The sequence below is a fragment of the Populus trichocarpa genome, chromosome 2 (genome assembly GCF_000002775.5).
Source record: "Populus trichocarpa isolate Nisqually-1 chromosome 2, P.trichocarpa_v4.1, whole genome shotgun sequence".
NCBI classification, from domain to species: Eukaryota; Viridiplantae; Streptophyta; class Magnoliopsida; order Malpighiales; family Salicaceae; genus Populus; species Populus trichocarpa.
Genome location: NC_037286.2, coordinates 12,313,294 through 12,334,049, shown reverse-complemented (window position 1 = coordinate 12,334,049; position 20,756 = coordinate 12,313,294). Strand labels below are relative to the sequence as shown.

The 20,756-nt window shown below is 31.1% G+C and overlaps 2 protein-coding genes across 5 annotated transcripts; both read left to right on the top strand.

Moving 5' to 3' along the window:
- The first annotated feature begins 9,126 nt into the window (after window positions 1-9,126).
- Window positions 9,127-15,531, top strand: LOC7457349 (AT-rich interactive domain-containing protein 2). Of its 4 annotated transcripts, none has more exons than XM_024595567.2 (3): window positions 9,127-9,385; window positions 9,781-10,926; window positions 11,742-15,531. In XM_024595567.2, the coding sequence occupies exons 2-3, from the start codon at window positions 9,793-9,795 to the stop codon at window positions 12,573-12,575; spliced, it is 1,968 nt and encodes a 655-aa protein (XP_024451335.1). In that variant the 5' UTR covers window positions 9,127-9,385; window positions 9,781-9,792; the 3' UTR covers window positions 12,576-15,531. The 4 variants fall into 4 exon arrangements, 2 of the variants coding, with proteins under 2 accessions (XP_024451335.1, XP_024451336.1); XM_024595568.2 differs by having other exon boundaries at window positions 9,128-9,385; window positions 9,800-10,926; XR_008058545.1 differs by lacking the exon at window positions 9,127-9,385 and having other exon boundaries at window positions 9,397-10,926; window positions 11,742-12,788; window positions 12,895-15,531.
- Window positions 15,532-18,068: 2,537 nt separating this feature from the next.
- Window positions 18,069-20,606, top strand: LOC7457348 (ubiquitin-conjugating enzyme E2 4). Its single transcript, XM_002302556.4, has 6 exons — window positions 18,069-18,289; window positions 18,382-18,461; window positions 19,017-19,131; window positions 19,253-19,305; window positions 19,415-19,543; window positions 20,315-20,606. The coding sequence occupies exons 1-6, from the start codon at window positions 18,246-18,248 to the stop codon at window positions 20,443-20,445; spliced, it is 552 nt and encodes a 183-aa protein (XP_002302592.2). The 5' UTR covers window positions 18,069-18,245; the 3' UTR covers window positions 20,446-20,606.
- Window positions 20,607-20,756: the final 150 nt, after the last annotated feature.

Below are 20,756 nucleotides of genomic sequence, written 5' to 3'. Positions count from 1 at the left end.
GTATTGTCCTGTTCTTATGACTAAAATGGATAAGATTCGGATTCAAGCCTTATATAACCCTACTTGCCTGGAAGAATAATACCACCACACTTTATTTGGGATGAAGATTAAGAAAACGAAAGGGATAAAAAATAAAATAAAAATTCCCTCCTTTGTGTTTGGATGGAAAGAAAATGGAGGAACGAGAATCAAGAAGTTGTTTTCGCTTGGTTTGGGAACTAGAAGAAAAAGGAAGGGAATCTTTTAGTAGTAAGATTATGCTCGCAACCACATAAATTTCTCTAGTTTTTCGAATTAAGGGTAGATTTGTAGATCTAATACTTAAAATCATATTCTAAAAAAAAAAAATTAAAGTAAAATCCTCCCACTTCCGCTGCAAGTTAGAGAAGAACGATTCCGTGGATTGGAGGAAAGATTCTCTCTTCAGTTTCCAATTTTCTGCTTGAAAATGACCGTTTTCTGTCCTCCTACTTTCTTTTCTGCCCCACTTTCCCTCGTTCCAAACACGGCGTTTCTTGTTTTGTTTTCTAGATTCTTTGCTGGCATCCAGTTTAGGGTGGCTTCTGATATTTACTAAAAAAGGATCCCTCCGTTGCAATTCCTTATAACCTTCCCGCCCTTTTCTTTGACACCCTTTTTAATTCCTTATATCATCATTCCGGACCTAACTACATATTTTACTAAATTACTGTGAACCCCGTTTCTAGCTTCCAGTAATTGCAATCTCGCCCATACATTCTTTGTCTTCATTTGTTTTTAATGGCACATACATTCTTTAAAATAATATTTATTTTTTAAAAAAATCAAGATTTAAAATAGTTTTTTTTAATAAAATATAGTTATTTAAAGAAGTTGTAGATGTCATATGTGAATGTTCAAATTGTGTTATTTTTCCAAATAAGTTTTTAATTATGATAGTTTTTTTTCTTTTTTTGCTATGGTACTGCTTAAAAACATCTCAATAAAATTCAATAATTTTATGGTGATTTTAATCCATATAAAATCATTGTTGTATGTTGATGAAAAATTCAATTCTTTTCACTTAAAAAAATCATAAAAGTAGATAAATAGATTCAAGGTCTGATTTTAATCAAGCATGAAAAGTTTTTTATGATTCTTTTGTGCATAATATTAAAATTAAAAAATAACTAAAATGCCTTAATAATGTACTATAATCTGTGAGAGAAAATACTACAGATTTGAATAGTGGTTTTTTTTCATTCAAGTTTTTTTTTCCTTTGGTTACTTATTTTTTAATTATATTCTTTAATACCTTGTTTATTAAAATTTAAGGTTTATAGTTTGTTTTGATTTGCTTTTTATGTGATTATCATAGTTTTAAAAAAAAAGATCCCATATCAAGTTGGTGTTTGATTTCATAAAAAAAAAATTAATTTTATTGTTTGCAAGAAGATCAAAATTGAAATAAGAAAAATAACAGCTTTTAAAAAAAAAACAATATGGTGTCAGCCCTAATCCTATTTTTTGGATTTTGTCATCGAGTTTTTATTTATTTATTTTATCCTTTAATATTATATTGGTTAGGATTTGGAGTTGGTAATTTGTTTGTATATACTTTATATGTTGTTATCACGGTCTCAAAAAAATATCTTAACATTGGGTTGATGCTTAATTTCATAAAAAAAAAAACATCTAATTTTATTGTTTAAAAAATATTAAAAATAAAGAGACCGGAATTGAAAAAGAAAAAGAAAAAATGGGTGCTTTTTTTTAAGACAATGCATTGTCAGCCCCTTTTTGGTTAATTTTTCCGTAAGGTATTTTCAAACTTCCTTTTTGGTCCATTTAGTTTAGCAATTAAACAATTTAATTCAAAACTTTATTTTATTTATATTTTAGTCATTGAATTTGAGAAAGGACAAAAGGAGTCATTGAAAAATGATGAATGAGAGAGAAAAAGTCCAAAAGAATTTGATTTTAGTGTCAAAGTATTCCTTTTGATGTGAGAAGTTTCTTTGAGGAGTTTTTAGGTTTTTATGTTACTGAAAAAAATAGATCAAGGGGTTTTTTTTTTATTTGATTTTGTATTTTTGAATTATTTTTTAGAGATTTTTTAGTTGATAAGGTTTTTTAAGATTCTAAAAGTATTTTTAGATGAAAACATGTTGAAAATAAAGTTTTAGATCAAACACTTATCTCCTTGATTTTTTGACCACCTTCATGGTGGCTGGAATTTGAGCAAGACAATAAAGCATAATCTAATTCCTTTAAAAACAATCGGGAAAAAACATGTAGACCTGGTCGAGCAAGTCCACACACATGGGCTTATTTTTAAAAGCCTGGGCACACCTAGCCTTCCAAACTTGAACACCTAGCCTTTTAAAAATAAATCCAACAATTGATATTTAATTTCTTAAAAATTAAATAATTATATATATATATATAATTTATTTTGAAATAATTTGTCTTTTAGATATTATTCTATGAAATTCCATTTAATTTTTGTTTTGCTTTTAAATCATCATTCTTTTTTACAACCCATCATATTCAATTTATTTTTTAATTTTATTTGGTTACTTTCCTATGGTCATCAATTTTTGTTATTATATATTTAAATGAAAATAGCTTTAGAAAAATGAACTTAATAAATCCAGTTGGGTTCATGATTCAGGTTACGGGTTTGACTGATTGACCTAGATTGATCTCATATATCGCTTCCTTAATATTAACAAAAGGATATCAACTTGAAAATTTTCAAGTCAATCCATGTTATATCAGTCTTCTATGTTGACTTTAGACCTGTCAAGTCAATCAGGTCACATTAAATCAACTCCCACAATTTAAAACTCATGTTAAGCAAGGATTTGGGTCGAAATCGAAAGGTGACAAGATGACCAACTAAGCTGGATTTAATGACACTTTTAAAAAGTTTCTAATAACAACACACAAACATTATATTATTATTATGTTTTTTTAATGTACTCGCATTAAAATTTTCGGGTGTTAATTTTTTTTTTAGAATTGAAACTTGTTTCTTAAATCATGATAGATTGTTATCAAAGAAATAAATATTTTGGATAAAAAATTTAAGAAAAAATTGAATACATTAATGAGACAAATTGGTTTTAGTTAGAGATATATCTTTTTTATATTCTTATTTTAAATAGTCCTGAATTTTTTGGGTATCTCTTTTGAATCCTTTTAGTTTTTATTAAATAAATATAAATTGATAGATTTTTTAAATTAAAGATAATAATAAGAAAAAAATTAGTAGCAAATTATTTTTTTCAATGAAATTTAAATTATTTTTTTCTTATAAAATATATTAGTGCTATATAATTAAGTTAACAAAAATTAAAGGTCTTCTTATGGCATATGATCTGATATCTTTAATTGAGTTTATTTCTCAACTTCACAATTTAGTCTTTAATTAGCATTAATTTTTTTTAAAAAAATTATTAGTGCATATGATCCTCAATCTATTTTATTAAATGTATGCATCATATTTTGAGTTAATAATTAAGTTTTTTATTGCTACTAGAAAACATATTAGCAACTTTGAACATTCTTTTTTTACATTAAAAAAATTATTTCAACCTACGACGCAGCTTAAGCCAATTATCTAGTAATGAATCTAAAACTAAGCACATAGCAATAAAGAAACTTGTTTAGGTTTCATTTTTCAAAGAAAGCGAGAGATAGATGAAAGAAAGAAAGATTTTTTAGTGCTCAATTTTCCTTGAGCAACCATACCAAAAACAACAGATGTAGGAAACATATGAATCCCAATCATTAACAAAAACTAAAAGACATGGGGTTTTCACTATAGCCCTACGCCATTGTAAACACAAAAGCAAAGCACTGTGGATTGCAAGCATGATCTTAATTATTTTTTTAGTTCCCAAACCTTTTTTCCTTGTGATGCGATCCCTAAATTGTAAAATTAATAGTCAATTGCTCCTAATTTATTAAGAAGGACAAGATTCAAAGATTGGAGACCAAAGTTAAAAAAAAAACAGGGAAAATAGATGGTGATTTTAAAGTTGGCATTGAAAGTTAATTTTGATCCATTTACTTTTCAAATGGTTCATTGTCAATCCATTTATTTTTTAAAAAATAAATTTTGATCCAAAACTTCATCTTACTTGTTTTTTAGTACCTAGTTTGAGGAGAAAATGAGTTATTGGATTTTGGAGACAGAGAGAGAAAATTATCAATTGGTACCAATTTTGGCCACAAAAAATTTAATTCTTGATTTCAATGGGTTCCATTTAATAAAAAAAAAACTTTTATTTGTGTGTTATTTGGTATTCACCTTGTCTAAGATGGTAAATCTAAACTCGATAAATTTTATAAATTTGATTTGATTTTTGGGTTTTTATTTATTTTTGGATTATTTGAACCTATTAATGGGTTTATTCGAATATCTAGGGTTTTTTTTAAGTGTTTGTTGGTCGGAAAAAATGTTGGAAGATGATTTTTCAAGCATGAAATACTTTTGCTCTAATTTTTCAATAATCGTTTGGTTGATTTCTAGGAATATAAATGATTATTCATCAATTTCTAGAAATGCAGTTGACCCATCATCTATATTATTTTTTTAATCATTTTCCTGTTAGGGGGAGGATAGCTAAAAAGTGTCTGAAAATGAGTCATGTTAATAGTAGAGTGACAACTTAAATTATACCAGCATTGTGCTAATGTCAACGTAACCACTTTTCCAGCCTATACATACTCAAACACCTTAAGTATATTTTTAGGCATTGGTTAACCCTCTTAGATTGCCCGTCAGTTTGAGAGTGATACACATAACTCATATGTAATTTGGCCCCAACAACTTGAATAACTCTTTCTAGAACAGGCTAGTGAAAATCTTGTCTTCATTGGTAACAATAATTGTTGGTTGTCTATGTAGTATATAAAATTGGTCCATGAATATTTGTGCAATATCCTGAGGCAGTACATGGATGGGAGATAGCTATAAAATGTGCATATTTAGTGAATCGATTAGCTATCACTATAATGATATTCTTTCCTTTTAAAATCGGCATACCTTCAATAAAATTCATGATAATATTAACCCAATCTCCTTCTAGTATTGGAAGTGGTTACAATAACCTAGGATAGGCCATCCTCTCTATCTTAGCTTGTTTACAACCATGCACCTCACTTCATTGTACAATTCATTGGTGGCTAATTAAAAAAGGTCTTGAGCCCCATTAATATAAAAATCATGCATTATACTGACTAATTTAGATTTCAAATATCTTTTTTTGTTCAATTACTATTCTTCATTTATATTTTATAACTCTATTTGTCAAACTATAATCTGTTCATTCAATAGCATTAACTAACTTTTAAGGAATTATTTCTTGTAATTAGGATCATTCTTCTAAGTAATCCATCAAAAACAAAAAAAAAAAAAAATCAGCCAAGTGCATGGCCTGGGTTTTCCTGCCCAAGCATGCCTTGGTCTGGGTAGCTAGCTAAGTGCGAGAACCTGACAACTTGGCCTTTTTTGTCCTGTTTTAATTTTTTTTAAGTTTGATTTTAAAAAAATTTAATAACATTTTTTTATGTATTTTTTTACTTTGAATTAATTTTTTATTTAAATTTAAGTTAATGACCTCTCTTTCTATTTTTTAAATTTTTTATTTTATCTATTTTAAATAGTATTTATTTATTTTTGATTATTTTGTATTTTTATAATGTTTAAAAAAGATTAATGTGATTTATCTTTAATTATTTTCGTTTTATATTTTATATAAATAAGCTATATTTGCATGGTGTATTTAAAAAAGCAAAAATAATTTGTTTTTTGTAAGAAAAAATAAACTCTAAGATAAATATATATATATATATATAAAAAAATTTTAAAAAAAGTCGAGTAAAATATTTATATACTCATCTGTCTTTTATTTTTATAAAAAGGTTAGCTTTCCATTTTAGTATTTAATTAATACTATAGTTATTTTTTAGTTTATTGGTTTATATATTTTTAAATTTATTCCATTAAATATAAATATATTTTAGAATTTTTAATTAAAAAATCGTTATAACACATTATTTTATTATGTTAAAAATTAATTTAGAAATCAACTCGTGAAGCAGCGCAGGTTACAAAGCTAGTATAGACTTAAATTGAATTGACTTGAGAGAACAGAAGAAATTCATCTAACACGGTTATTTTCCCTGGGGGCACATGATTTGTCTTTGAAATCTATTGGCGGCATTATTCTATCATTGAATTTAAATGTTTTTCAAATTCAACCCCTTTTAAGAAATTCTTATCCTATGCTACCCTTAGCTGAGTAAAATAGACTTAAAAAAGCCAACTTATTTATATTATTTGACTTATATAGAAGTTAAATAATATGGATACTATAAAAGATAATGAATAAAAAAAATTAAAAAAAATATTACAAGTTGGGTGGTGGGTAAAGATTTTTAAAATATAAATAATTTGATCTGGCCCGTATATCCTGCAACAACAAACATAATTTATTGTTATATATTCTGTTAAGCCTAAATTATTTGTCACAACTTATAATAAGTTTTGATATTAGCTTAAATTTTAATTCTAATTAAACTCAATAAAATTAGCAATATAACCTTACCCATAAATATCTATAATATCCATAAAATATTTAGCCCAACTTGATATATCTAAATTGCACGAATCTAAATAAATTAAATAAATAAAGTTTATAATTTATAAAATTATCATAAATGGAGTAAAATATAATTATACGCTCAAATCCAAGTCAACTATATCCATCAACTTCTTTTTACACTACTTCAAACTCAGAATAGGCTAAAGTTGGCAAAGACTCAGAATAGGCTAAAGTTGGCAAAGATTGGAGTTCCAATTAATTCAATTCGTGACTTGATTAAAGAGAAAAAAAAAGACATTTGGAATCAATTTGACAAAAATTGTAAGAATTGGCAAGTCAAGGACCAAAATGGAGAAGTTGGCAAAGTTTGAGGATCCAATTAATTCAATTATGGATTTAATTGAATATAAAAATTGACATTTGGAGTCAATTTGACCAAAATTAAAAAAATCGATAAGACAATGATCAAAATGGAAAGGTTTAATTCTTTTAAAGCACTTGTGAATTCAAGAGTTGTTTATAACCAAAATAAACACAATAATAAAAATCAAAGGGGATATTTAGGCATAGAGCTATGTGAGTATTATCGTTTTGGTTTATATAAAATCTAAATAGTTTAAGACATTGCATTCACTATTTTACGAGTAAATTCAACAGTATTTCACTAAGAAATGTTCAAAGCCAAAAGCTATATCTACTGATGTAGTGATCTATCAAATCAATATCTTTATATAATCTTTGAGCTATTTTTAAACTAGTAAGACAATTTTTATTCATGCGGAGGATTGTTAGGAGATTTAGTTAAAAAATATGGTTAAGGGTACATTTGAAAACAAATTAAAAGTAAAGTCCACTCATTTTTAGTGTCAAGACTTTGTTGAAATTTAATCTTTAATATAAGCTCTTTTCCATTTAATATTAGTATGTTTTAAACAAATTATAGATGAATGAGAAATTAATCTCAAAGAACTATTAGTTGGTATGTTTTGGTAAAACCTAAAACCCTCTAAAAATACATTATCCTATATAGGAAAAAAAAACTTTATTGGTATTTATAAAGTAAGAAGTTTAGAAGTTAAAACTAGGCTAAAAAAGCATCAAGGTTTTTAAAGAAAAGAGGTCTTAAGTAAAGTGAATTTTAAACTTAAACTCACATACACACGTGTGTGCTGGCCAGGCCTAGCTTACGCCCGGGCTCAGGCTCCGAGTCAAGCTTGGGCCTAGGTTTGAGTTTGGCTTTATTGTAAGATAATATTTTGATATTTTTTTACCAACTAAATTTTAGAGGACATAGTCTATGAAGAATTATTTTTTTCAGCTAATTAATTTGTTCAGTCCATTAAAGGAAAAACTTGATCAGTTTTTCTAGAATTCTTTCAACAATATATGAACATATTTTTCAACTCAAAAGTCACTTTATTTAAATAAAAAAATATTCATGTTTAATTATAATTTATCATGGATAATCAAAGTTATTAATGGGGAAGTCCATCAGTTTTTTGTTATTAAAATTCTCCATAAAAAGGAGTTGAAGAAGAATATTTGGGTTTAGTTAATTCTGCAATGTTTTGGTATAATTTGACATTTTTATTCACTAAATTTTTCAACATTGTTTTTCTGGTTTTAAACCTTTCTTTTCTTTTAAAATTTATCATAGTTTAGAGTTTAAATTCAGTTCTTGTAGAGGGATAATTGAGTATTATTTTCTTGGTTCATTGAACTTTATTTAGTAGTTCACCTAAACAATATGATGTTGTTGGAATCCTAAGAAACTTATTACAAAAAGATTATTTGCATATAGCAAGGAGTAATAAAGCTTTACGAACAAAAAATTGATCATTGACAATAACAAAGCTTGATCAAATTAAAATGCATCAACAAATAAATACATTACTTTGGTTTTATTGCCCTGCTTTTTTATTTTTATAAGAGTCGAATGACACATGTGATCTAACAATATTAATCAACTTTCAAAGTCTTATATATATAAGATTTATCTAAATTAAGTTACGTGGGCATTTCATATAATAAATTAAAATTGTTATTTTTATTTATTATTTTCTTAAATTACTTAAACGATATTGATATGATAATTAATTTATCATCTTGACTCAATTAAGCGAAGTATCATTCCTTTGTCAAACATATCACCCAAGAAACCAATAAAATAAAATAAAACCATCCAATTACATGGAATGGTTTATTTGAGTTTCAAGACCGTCTAAGAATCAAATGTGATGGCTATAAGTAAGTTTTGTTTGTATTTTTTTATTTGTAATAATTAAGAAATTCAAATTTATTAAAAAACTATATAAAGTTTTTCATTGGCTCAAAAAGCAATTAGGTGGGGCCACAACCATATTTGACCTTCAAAAAAATATTTCTAGTTCCTAGAATATTCTCACCTCTTTGATAAAACCATAATTAACTCACCTTCTTAACTCAACCCAAGAGTTAATAATTAACCAAGGTTAAGTCAATGATGACCACTATAAATAAAGGATCCTTGTGGCCATATTCCTCAAAACCCTACTCTATTCATGTTATTTTATTCTTTCAATTAGAGCTTCTAATATCTCCAACCAAGTCCAAGAAGTCCTATAAAAAAAAAAAGAGAGAGAGAGAAAAAGAGAGAGAAAAACAAGAGAAAGGAAAGACTCCTAAAAGAGGGAGGGTCAAGCAAGAAAGAAAGAGAAAAGGCCAATCCCCCAGAGAGGGTCAAGACAGTAATCACAACCTCACCAGTGTTGGTAATTGAAACCCCACAACCACAACACAAGTTTCACACAAACAAAACCTACAAAATTCTGGTATGTCTCTCCTTCTTTCTATTTTTCTCTTTAACCCCCAGAACATTACTCTTTTTAGATTTTGAAAACTAGGGTCTCTGTCTGTTCAAAACTTATTTTCTAGCCCTCCATTTAGACACACTCTTTCTCTCTTCTCTCTCTAAATACATAAAATCCATTTAAGAGGGAGAGAGTGAGAGAGGGCGGGACCATAAATTTATTTTCAGGCGTTTCAAAACCCTAGATCAGCCCCCAATTTCCCGCCAAAACCCATCTCCTAAATACGACCTGTTTGCAAAAATCGTGCATATAATAGCGTACCCTTTTCTCTTAATGACTGTTGCTTATTAGTAATGACTTTTTGTTTTTGCTTTTGTTTTTGATGATAACAAAGAGAACAACTAACCCATTTTTAGGGTTTTGAAACAATGGCAGGTTGGTCTATGATAGCTAATGATTCTACAAAAAACCCACGAAGAAAGATAGCCCCGAACAGGTTTTGGGTGGATCCTGAGCCGAATTCAAAAGGGTCCGTTGTAAAAACCAAACTCAATTACCAGCTCAGGAGTTGTTTTGATAAGTTTTCAGAGTCATTTTTCAAAGAGGTTTGTGGGTTAGATAGTTGTTTATGGACTCTACCTCCAATGCTTGGAAATGGGCAGTTTGTAGATTTGCTTAAACTGTTTTTAGTTGTGAGAGAGAAGGGTGGATATGATGTCGTTTCCAAAAATGGGTTGTGGGGTTTGGTTGCTCAAGAGTCTGGGTTTGGATTGAGCCTTGTGCCGGCTGTGAAACTGGTCTACATTAAGTACTTAGACGCATTGGAGAGGTGGTTAGAGAGGCTTCTTGTTGACAGTGTAGAACTCAACACGGAGTTGAGTGATAGCGGGGTTAATGTGGTTGGGGCTGTAATGGAATTAGGGGCCGAGTTCAAAGGGTTGTTATCAGAAATGCCAGAGAAGGAGTTTTTGGAATTGAAATCGGAGTTGAACGTGGATGCCGAGGTGGAGTCTTATGAGAGTGAGAAGTTTGTCGAGGATGAAGAACCTTTGCATATAGACTTAACTAAGAGTGGTGTTGATTACGTGGAAGTTGGTGAATCAGGTGATAATGTGGTAAAGAGTGTCATGGTGGATGATTCCTTTTCTAACTGGAATGTGAAATGCAAGGATGTTGTTGAAAAACTGATATCTGATTCCAGGAAAAATGAGAAAGTGGAAAATGAGGATGAGGTGAAGAGTGTGGTGGTGGTGGAAATTGATGGAGACGGGGAAGGAGATAAGGGTGATAACAGTGAGGTTGAGGAACTGGATTTAGCAACTTATAACGAATCTGTTTCTAGTCGTAAGAGGAAGCGAGAGTCCATTCCTAGAATGCTGAACTGGGTTACTGGGATTGCAAGGGATCCATGTGATCCTGTGGTTGGATCATTACCTGAGTGGTCAAAGTGGAAATTTTATGGGAATGAGGAATGCTGGAAGCAGGTTTTGTTGACTCGGGAAGCATTGTTTCTGAAAAGAAATGTTGATTCAACCTCAATTGCAGAACGCTCTTTTCGGCAGGTATCTATCACATACTGATGTTTCCTGCTATTGTAAGTGAAGTTGACTTAGAGCATACTGTCCTTCATAGATGGTGTTGTGTTATTTATTTACTGGTTAAAATTACATCTCTGTATGTGTGAATATGGATTTATGATCTCTTGTATATAGATATGATGGGCACGCACAGACATTATTTATCGTAGTCACACTTATCTTCTGTTACCTTTTCTCATTCCTTCACAGTGCACAGAGAGTGTAACTTCTCATTTTTCTGATCATTGTTATCAAACTTTTTGGCCATTGAGTTGCTGTTATATCCAATGCTACTATGCGTGGAATGAGTTTATAATGGTTTCATCTGATTCTATACTTGGCCATTTGCCTTTTTGCAATGATTTTTACTATGTTGTGTAATGCATTCACCTAGGGCCAAACAGTTTACAGGTGATGACATATTCTCATCATATACTATCTTACCCATTTGGCAAGGGGATTTCTAATTTACATAGTATTTTGGCCCTTGCAGCTTTTGAATTTGTCACCTGATAGGCTCTGCTAACAAATGAGGTCACTGGTTGTTTATGCTGTTTCTATGTTAAAATTGATTTTAGGTCACACGTGCATGTTTTTGTTTGATGGAAAGTGTCCTGCTATGGGTTGGCAGCTGATTGTGATGTCCCATTAAGTTTAATGCCTTAATTTGCTGATCATCTAATGCTTACATTTATCCATGCAAATATCGTTATGTAGCTTAGTTTATTTTAACACCATAACAATCCAAGCATCTCCAATTCATTACATATTGTAAGTCACAATGTTTTACCACTTTGTAGAAAAATCCAAAGATGCATCCATGTAGGTATGATGATCATGCTGGATCTAGTTACAATCTTAGAGAGAGGTTAAAATGTAGAAAGAAGCCACTTCCTGGGGGAACATCTTCTCAAGCACATGTTTGTTCACAGTCATCTTCTGGGGAAACATCTTCATGCATGGACGGGGTTTATGATGGTGATTCTTCAACTGAACATTCAGTGCTTGACTTTCCAATTACAAAGAGAATTCCTGTGGGGCCAGTTTTTCAGGCCGAAGTACCAGAGTGGACTGGTGTGGTTTCCAAAAGCGACTCAAAGTGGCTTGGGACTCAGGTTTGGCCACTCAAAACTTCAATTAACAAATTTGTTATTGAAAGGGAACCTATTGGTAAGGGAAGGTCAGATTCATGTGGATGCCAAGTGCCGAAATCTATAGAATGTGTCAGATTTCACATTACTGAGCGAAGGTTGAGAGTGATGCGTGAATTGGCGAAGGCTTTTAATCAGTGGAGATTTGATAGGATGGGTGAAGAAGTTAAACTCTCCTGGACAGTTGAAGAACAAAAGAAGTTTGGAGCTACAGTGAGGTCAAATCCTCTCTCTCTCGATAAGAATTTTTGGGTTGAGATATTCAAATGTTTCCCTGGTAGGAGAAGGGAAGATCTGGTGAGCTACTACTACAATGTATTTCTTTTGCAGCGCAGAGCAAACCAGAATAGGTCTACTCCAGGTAACATTAATAGTGATGATGAATCAGAATGTGAATTATTAACCAATGGCTCTGGGCGTGAGGCTGTCAATTCACCAGGCTCTCTCTTATCAGCAAAGAAGCAGCATAAACATGTTAAATAGTGTCTGATCCGGTTGACGCCTAACCAAGATATAGAGCCTGGCAGTTTCCTTTTTTCCTTTTTCCTTTTCGGTTTTGCTATTTGGCAATTTTGAATGGCTGCTACAGAATTTCCACTGCTTTGAAAAGCGGATGTTTAGCAATTCAAGTTTGTGCATTGGTGGGTAATTAAAGGAGAGAATTGATGACAGCTGTTGTTGTGGGAGCAGCAAACTGTAAGAGCTCAACCAGCCAAATTGATTTTGAAGTGCTTTTTGGTTCATTTCTTCTGGTTTTTGAGACATACCCCTGTTCATTCATGTATTGCAACATCGATTTCAGGTATCTTCACTTAGCAAAACCTTTTCCTTTTTAAGCTGTTTGGTGACAAGGCTGGCTTCAGTAGGAACATTAGGAATACAGTGAAATGTCAAATTGGTTGGTTAGATGGAGATGGATATTAGAAAAGTGTATACTGTTATTCAAATTGTAGTCTCTCATCTATTTTTGGTACATGCACTTGATATAGTAGATTTTAAACATGAATGGAACCTAGTCTTGCCCCAGGCATTTGCATTTTCGATTGTGCTGTTTTATTCTTGTAGAATTGCATGAAGACAACAAAATGTTAGGTGCATAGAGAAAACCACACGACTTTTGTAGTATTGAAGATGAGAGAGAAGTCAATTGAAGGATGGTTGTTTCAAATGTTATGCTTGAATTTGCATGTTTTTAACCGCTTATAAATTTGGAAGTCTACTTTCAAGACCATTTGTGCTTTGATGAGTGGCACCAGTAGCAGGTGTGAAGAAAGGTAAATAAAAAGAACAATTTTTTTTACTTGAATCATGTTCCATTCTAGTTTTTTTTCGGGTGGAAGTGCGCATTTCGGAGATACACTTCGAGGTTGATATTCACCGATTTGTTCTTCCTTTTGAATGGATTTGACAGTTTAATGGAAGAAAATGGCTGGTTTGAATATAGGGTGGATTTCAAGTTTGCTTGAAACGAAACAACAAATTATTAGTTTTTATGTTGTAAATGCTTCGACTGTTGTTTTGGCTTTGGCAAAATGGAATGCTTAGTGAGTGAAAATGCTGTCAGATTATCTGGGGTTTAAGCATGTACCGAGGTCGCATGTGCAAACGGTAGGGGTCTTTAGTTTTGGCAATGGCGTGTTGCATGTTGTTTCTCTGTCGAGTGTATGACCTGAGATTTGAACTGCATGCTTAGGTTTAGCTCGTGGCAAGTTCATTATGGTTTTCCTTTAGGCATCTCCATCAATAGTATGCATACAGAGATATCAAGAATTCATGAATCGTTTGCATTATATTATAATTATAAATAAATAAAAGAACTAATCGGGGTCATTGTTTAATGACCATTTTGCAATTCTCAAACAATCATTTAACTAGTTACGGGCGAAACAGGTTTTTTCATAGGATTCATTTGTTATTATCGATCTTTTTATATTTTAGATGCATAATGGAATGATTTAAATACTTTAAAAGCAAAAAAAAAAAAAAAAAAAGGGGTCTAGAGGTTTTTGGTCTTTTAATGTTTTAATTGTATAGTGAAATAATAAAATTGCTTTTCAAAATAAAATTGATATTCAAGGGTGTTTTTGTCTTTTTTGTTATGGTTTTTTAGTTATAATAAATTTGAATAAGTGTTAATTTAATTTTTTTAATAAATATAAATATAATTAAAAAAAATAAGTGGTTAGCGCGTCTATACCTTTTTTAGACAGTGAATGTGACACTTCTTAGTAGGTAGTCGTTTGCAACAATGTTGGAAGCAATTCCTGGTGGTTAGATGTTTATGCACAACAAAGGATGCCATAGACCTTTTCTTTTCCTTCTTTTTGCTCTTCGTTTTGGATTCACATTGGCCATTCCAAAAATCAAATGTTTTGTCTTATCAATTTTAATATTTTTTTTATTGATATATGTTTTACTTTTAATGTTATTTGAAGATTTTTTTTTTTAATTTTATTTTTTAATAATATTTTTCATTTATTTATTTTTATCTAATTTAGTCTTAGTTTTTTTATTTTTCTCTTGATTTTTTTAAAAATTACTTGGATTTTTTTTATAGTTTAGTTATTTTTTCATTTGTTCTTTATATTTTTAAAAATTACGGGTCAATGTAATTTTTATATAATACTTTATATTTTTATTAGGATAAGTGAAAAAACTGAAGAATTAATTAAACTGAAAAAACAAAAAAAATAATCGAGAAAATTGAATTGTAAAAAAAAACTGATTAGAAAAAGTTTTAAAAATAAATTTGGTTCAGTTTTGATTTTAAAAAACTAAAACTAAATGAATTAAACCAAATCAAACCGGTTTGATCTAAACCCAGTTAAAAAAAAACAGAGTATAAATATTAAAGTTTCTTTTCTTCTCACCCTAATCAGACCTAGCTGCCGCCCTCTCTTTTCTTATCACCCTCTGTCTCTCTCACTCTTCTAATCTCTCTTTATCCATGACCTCACATGCTCAAGAACACTATTTTTTTTACCGGTTCATGAACCATGACTATTGCTAAGAAACATTTTATGCCCTCTCCTTTCCATGATGGAACTTGATTATTTGTGCAGACTGTAGACATTGTTCAAGTGGGGTTGCTCTCATTCCCACAGAATGAAGATTGTGCAGTTGTGTTTGGATCGCCAGCATCACAGTTGAAGCACTGCAGATTTCAAATGCTTGTGGAGATGATAGCATAATCTTGGCATTTCTTTGCATGTTACCACAGAAGCTAAAATTGTTAGTGTGCTTAGCAACATAGGTTTTTTAAGTAAATCCTGCATCTTAAACTCCAGCAGCGATGTGTTTATTTAGGCAATATTTTTTTTTTCTTGTCTGGATTGGATCTTTATGATTTGTTTGTGCATTTTGGTTTGTGGTGTTTTTGTGAAAATCAAGAAAGAAGATGATGGTTTAGTGCCGTCAACCGCTTCACTTTATGTCTAAATTTAATCAGATTGAAATTTGTCGGTATGAACCGGTTTTAGTTTAAATTTTTTAAAAATAATTAGTTTAGTTTTTTTTTTAATTCAAAACTGAACCGAAAATGTTCATCTTTAATTTTTATCCTAAAATATTAATAAAAAAATCAAATTATTTACAGGATTATTAGTATATTTTAATTAATAACTAGAAAAACCCTTGTTTGGTTAAAATAAAATAACAAAATTACCGTTTGAAATTTTTGTGTTAAGAGATCGAGTAAACTCCTCTTCTTCTCCTTGTTTCTCTTCCTGCAAGGTCCAAAAAGATAATTTCATGGTCTTTCTCTCCTTTTTATTATTTGGTTTGTCCTTTCTTAAGCTTCATTGTTGTACCGCACATAAGCGTGGACCACTTTAATATCTATCATTTTCAGAGCAGATCATTAACAATGTCAAATCCTCACCGCCATAAAAGTCTCTGCTTCTCTACTGTAATCGAAGCTTTCGTCTTCATAATTATACAAGGAGACGGGAGAATACGAGCCCTTTAAGAACAGGACCAAGCATAGGCAGTTCATATTCCTTGCTGAGTAAATAATTATGAAAGATGTAGCTAAACCGGTGAGATTTTAATTTTAGAATTCCTTTCTTGAATTGCCTGCTGCATGCTCCGTCCCATAAACAATATGTAACGTAATGATGCATTGCATCTTATGCAAGATGATTTCACTAGACTCTTATATATATATGTATCCGTCTGGGTCAAAAAATTCTGCTGTGTGCTTTGCTTCAGTAGCTGGATTTCTCTATATTTTCAAAAGCAGCCCCATTTATGAATGAATGCGTGCTCCAACTTTTCACCCCCGTCTGTTAGGCCCATTTGAAGGTAGAGAGAGGGAGAGATGCAAGGATAAGAAAGGCTGGGATGTACCATGACATATATACCAGGACATGCCCTTATTCCAAATCCTGGCGGAAAATACTTTCATCTTTTGATCAACGACAAGAAAAGGAGAGGTTAATTGGCATCCCCATGTGATCACCAAATTGGAAGGTCCAATTATCTTGATGTAGAGAAAGAGAAAAAGGCCTGATGAACACTGCTGAAAAACTCTTTTGCTACCCCACACGTTTTCAAGGAGAATATATTTTGTCAAATGCAATATCGGCCGCCCACTGATTGGGAAAAGACCTCATCAATGATTGAGTTTTTTCGCTTGCTGGCCTGTTAGAATGTTCATTGAATGGTGTGAGAATAAATTCGAAGGTCTAGTAACTCTTGAGGATCATGGGAGGGCATCTAAATGCTGCAGTGTTGTCTCTGTGATCAATGAATCTCCCCAACTCCATAGCCCACCGGCGCTGTAGTGTTATTTGTAGCTCTTGGAAAAGGGAAAAAAGCTAGGATCCTAGCTAGGATGGTCTCCCACTCTCCCCAGTCAGCACACGGCCCACCGGCACACTCTAAATTATACTTTCAAACTTCCACGGTTAAGGATAATGTATAAATATTGGATGGTTATTATTTTCCTTTTATTTTGTCGAGGAGGAATCTCGAAAATGACCAAAGCATAGACAGGGCATCCTAAATTTCCCACAAAATACATTGTATTTATTCCTGACATTTATTTATTATATTTGGGAGAGTTTAATTTCCACCGTCTCAAACTTTAGTTATCTCTGCGGACAAAAAACCTAGAGTTACTATCATGTTCACCCATGAAAGGATTAACACTGAAAGGTTACAGATTTTTACTATTTTCTAAAATGTTAATTTTTTTAACAACCGAAATCTTTTAAATTGAATTCAATCCAGAAAATTCAAAGAACTTTTATATTTAAAACAATTAAAAATTAAATTTTAAATGAAATTAAATCTTAAAAAATGCTTTGATTTCAACTCCTCTAATTTACAATTTTAAAAAGAAAAAATTTAATATTAAAATTATTTTTTTCAAAATATTCATCTAGCCATGTTTTTTTTAATATAAAGTAATTACTACAATGAGAGGTAATTAGGCTAATTCAAACTTTAAACGCATTTACTTGTGATAAATTTCCATGGCCTTCATGTCATTATAGTATAAACAACTAAGTTTTTTTTTTTTTTTGATAACTGTTGATTTTCATGCTAGTTTACTAAGTACTGTTATTTTTACGTTTTAAAAATATTTTAAAATTATTTAAATTTTTTTTATTTTTTTTTACTTCAAATTAATATTTTTTAGTATTTTCAAATCATTTTAATATACTAATATTAAAAATAATTTTTAAAATATAAAAAAATATTATTTTAATATATTTTTAAATAAAAAATATTTTAAAAAACAACTATACTTACGCTTATACGCTTTCACTTTAAATTTTTTACCGCAAAGATGCTATTACCAGTAGGGACGACATGTAATGATAAAATAAATAGTAAAAAGAATGATGGTAAAAATGAGAGGAAAAAACAAAATAGAGCACAAAAGAAAAAAGTAAGAAGACTATAACCGTTAGCAGCCGTGTTTTTTTTTTTATATATATATATTATTCATTATTATCCCTCGCGAGTCGCTACTGGTGTATTTAAAGTACACATTGATGTCCTAACCATTGTCGTTGCTTCTTCCAGTTGTACAAGCAAAACCATAACCATAGCCTTCTCTTCTTCCGCTCTCTCTCTCTCCCTCTCTTGATTAAAATATATATATCTTTGAAACAGTAATTAAGAAGGAAGAAACCAAGAGGAACCATGTCTTCCCCGAGCAAACGCAGAGAGATGGACTTGATGAAATTGTCAGTCCTCTTATTCAGTTAGCTGCAGTTGTTTCTTTTTTATCAGTTTTTGGTTTTGATTTTAACTTCTTTTTTTTTTGGATTTTGAATAGGATGATGAGTGATTACAAGGTGGAGTTGATCAATGACGGTATGCAAGAGTTTTATGTTCATTTCAATGGACCCAATGAAAGTAAATCCTCAGAACCTTTTTCTTCTTCTTTTTTTAGCACATATTTATTTTCATTTTTATCGTCTTTTCTATGGGATAATTAAAGTGATTGCTTTTGTGGGTGTCTGTTATTCTTTATTCTTTTTTTTTGTGTGTGTGATTATACAGATGTTGATAAATGAAAATATCATCTGTGTTTTGTGTTTAATAGAATATAGTTAGCAAATTAACACCTCAGATGTTTGTTTTTTTTTTTTTTGTGAAAATTTTAATTTTTGGATTTCTGCACAGTTCTCTCATTCAACTGTTTTTTGCAGTTTGTATATCCTAAAAACTTAAATGCCTTTTGTTTCAGAAAGAAGTTCACTTCTAGGAGAATTTTTTTTTTTTTTTCATTGCACAATCTGCATTTTCTCAGACCTTTTTAGCCCAATTTAGAACAAGTCTAATCCTCAAATTCATTTTCTTGTTGAAACTTTATGTCCAATTAATATACCAAACTGGGTATGGATATTTTTGGTTTCAGCAAAAATAAGCATCTTTTACCCTTTTCTCTCATGTGATGGATTGCTGCAGGTCCTTATCATGGAGGTGTGTGGAGAATAAGAGTTGAGCTACCCGATGCTTATCCTTATAAATCTCCCTCAATAGGTTTTGTTAATAAGATCTACCATCCAAATGTTGATGAAATGTGAGTAAACTAAGTATGAAAACAAGAATTATGATTTTCTAAGCTTGGTAAATCACCACATTTATTTGCTTATAGAGGAATACTAACTGAAGCTTAACATGTTCATGGATTCTAATTTCAGGTCTGGCTCGGTTTGTTTAGACGTTATTAATCAAACTTGGAGCCCCATGTTTGGTAAATATTTTTGTTAGGCCTTTTCAGATAAAAAAAAAAAAGCTTAAGCTGCTGTCGAGCTATAATGTTTGGGGTTTATGTCTCACAAGTTGATACACTTGTTCTCCAGATTTGGTAAATGTGTTTGAAGTATTTCTTCCACAGCTTCTTCTGTATCCTAACCCATCAGACCCATTGAATGGTGAGGCTGCAGCTCTGATGATGCGTGACAAGCCTGCTTATGAGCAAAGAGTTGAAGGTAGTGATATCAGTATCTGAAATTGGTTGGTCAACTTTTCCTGTAATGAAACATGAGAAAAGATCTTGATTTTCTTGTTCTGAATCAAGTTTCATTGATGATTCTACCCGCTCGGTCGAAACCCTTGGAGTGCACTAGTTCATTATGGCATACACACAGCATCCTAAAATATATGGTCTCTAAAGACTCAAATTTTAGAAAATTTGAGCTTTTCACCATTTCCAAAAACCTCAATTATCATGCAAGTCATAATATTGAATAGATGCTCTTAAGAATTTCAGGACTGATCCTTTGAGATGACCACAATTGATTTCTTTGTTGTGTCATAATTTGAAAACTGAACTAGCAATAGATTGACCTGCCTCCTCAGACTTATGGAGTGTTGTATTTGAGTAAAACAAGAAGCTTCGTTTCTTCTTTAAGGTGTTAGATATAAACCAGATCAATCAGCTTAATTTAAGTAGAACAAAACTCGTTGTTATGATTGATTATTTAGGTATACTATCACTGTCGAACCCTGAGCAGTGCTTCATCCTGTTTTTTCTGGTAATTCATCTTCTTTTGAAACAAAGTTGTGGACAAAATGAACTTCTACCTGATCATTCTCCAGGAGATGTATTCTTTTGTCAATCAGATTGCATATCTAACCTAAGTTACTATACATTGATATCTGATTCCTTCATTCTGTCGTGGATGTGTACTCTGCTTTGCAATTCAACTTAATTTGTGCCCATTTAACGTTACCTCTACTTTTATTGGCTCCTCAACCAGAATACTGTGAGAAATATGCCAAGCCAGAGGACATTGGAGCTGCCCCAGAAGAAAAATCAAGTGACGAGGAGTTGAGTGAAGATGAGTACGAGTCTCTTGATGATGAAATGGCAGGCCAAGCAGATCCATAGCGAGCTGTTGCATGCCCTGCCAAGCTGTTGTATCTGTACATATTTCTAGCTTCTGTTAAATCAATCCTAGCAAACGATCTCGTTTATTGGGCAGGAAAAAAGAATTCCATGGCCTCTGTCTGTTTCTTTTGTAAAGAAAAGCATGTTCACTTTGTGTTCCAGTCTTTTAGTTTTTGTTGTGCAATCCCACCTCTTGCGATTAAGTTTAAGCTACATGCATGCATGCAAGTGCCACCACCTATGGTCATCAGCATCATGGGAGCCATCAGCAAAATGAAGATAAACTTCAATCAAATAGAGGCATAGCAATA

Excerpts from the sequence above, each read along its gene's own strand:
- LOC7457349 (XM_024595567.2), top strand. The coding sequence starts at position 9,793 with ATGGCAGGTTGGTCTATGATAGCTAATGATTCTACAAAAAACCCACGA. Across the intron at positions 10,927-11,741 it reads CAGAACGCTCTTTTCGGCAG|AAAAATCCAAAGATGCATCC; the intron begins GTATCTATCACA and ends ACCACTTTGTAG.
- LOC7457348 (XM_002302556.4), top strand. The coding sequence starts at position 18,246 with ATGTCTTCCCCGAGCAAACGCAGAGAGATGGACTTGATGAAATT. Across the intron at positions 19,306-19,414 it reads AACTTGGAGCCCCATGTTTG|ATTTGGTAAATGTGTTTGAA; the intron begins GTAAATATTTTT and ends CTTGTTCTCCAG. Across the intron at positions 19,544-20,314 it reads TTATGAGCAAAGAGTTGAAG|AATACTGTGAGAAATATGCC; the intron begins GTAGTGATATCA and ends CTCCTCAACCAG.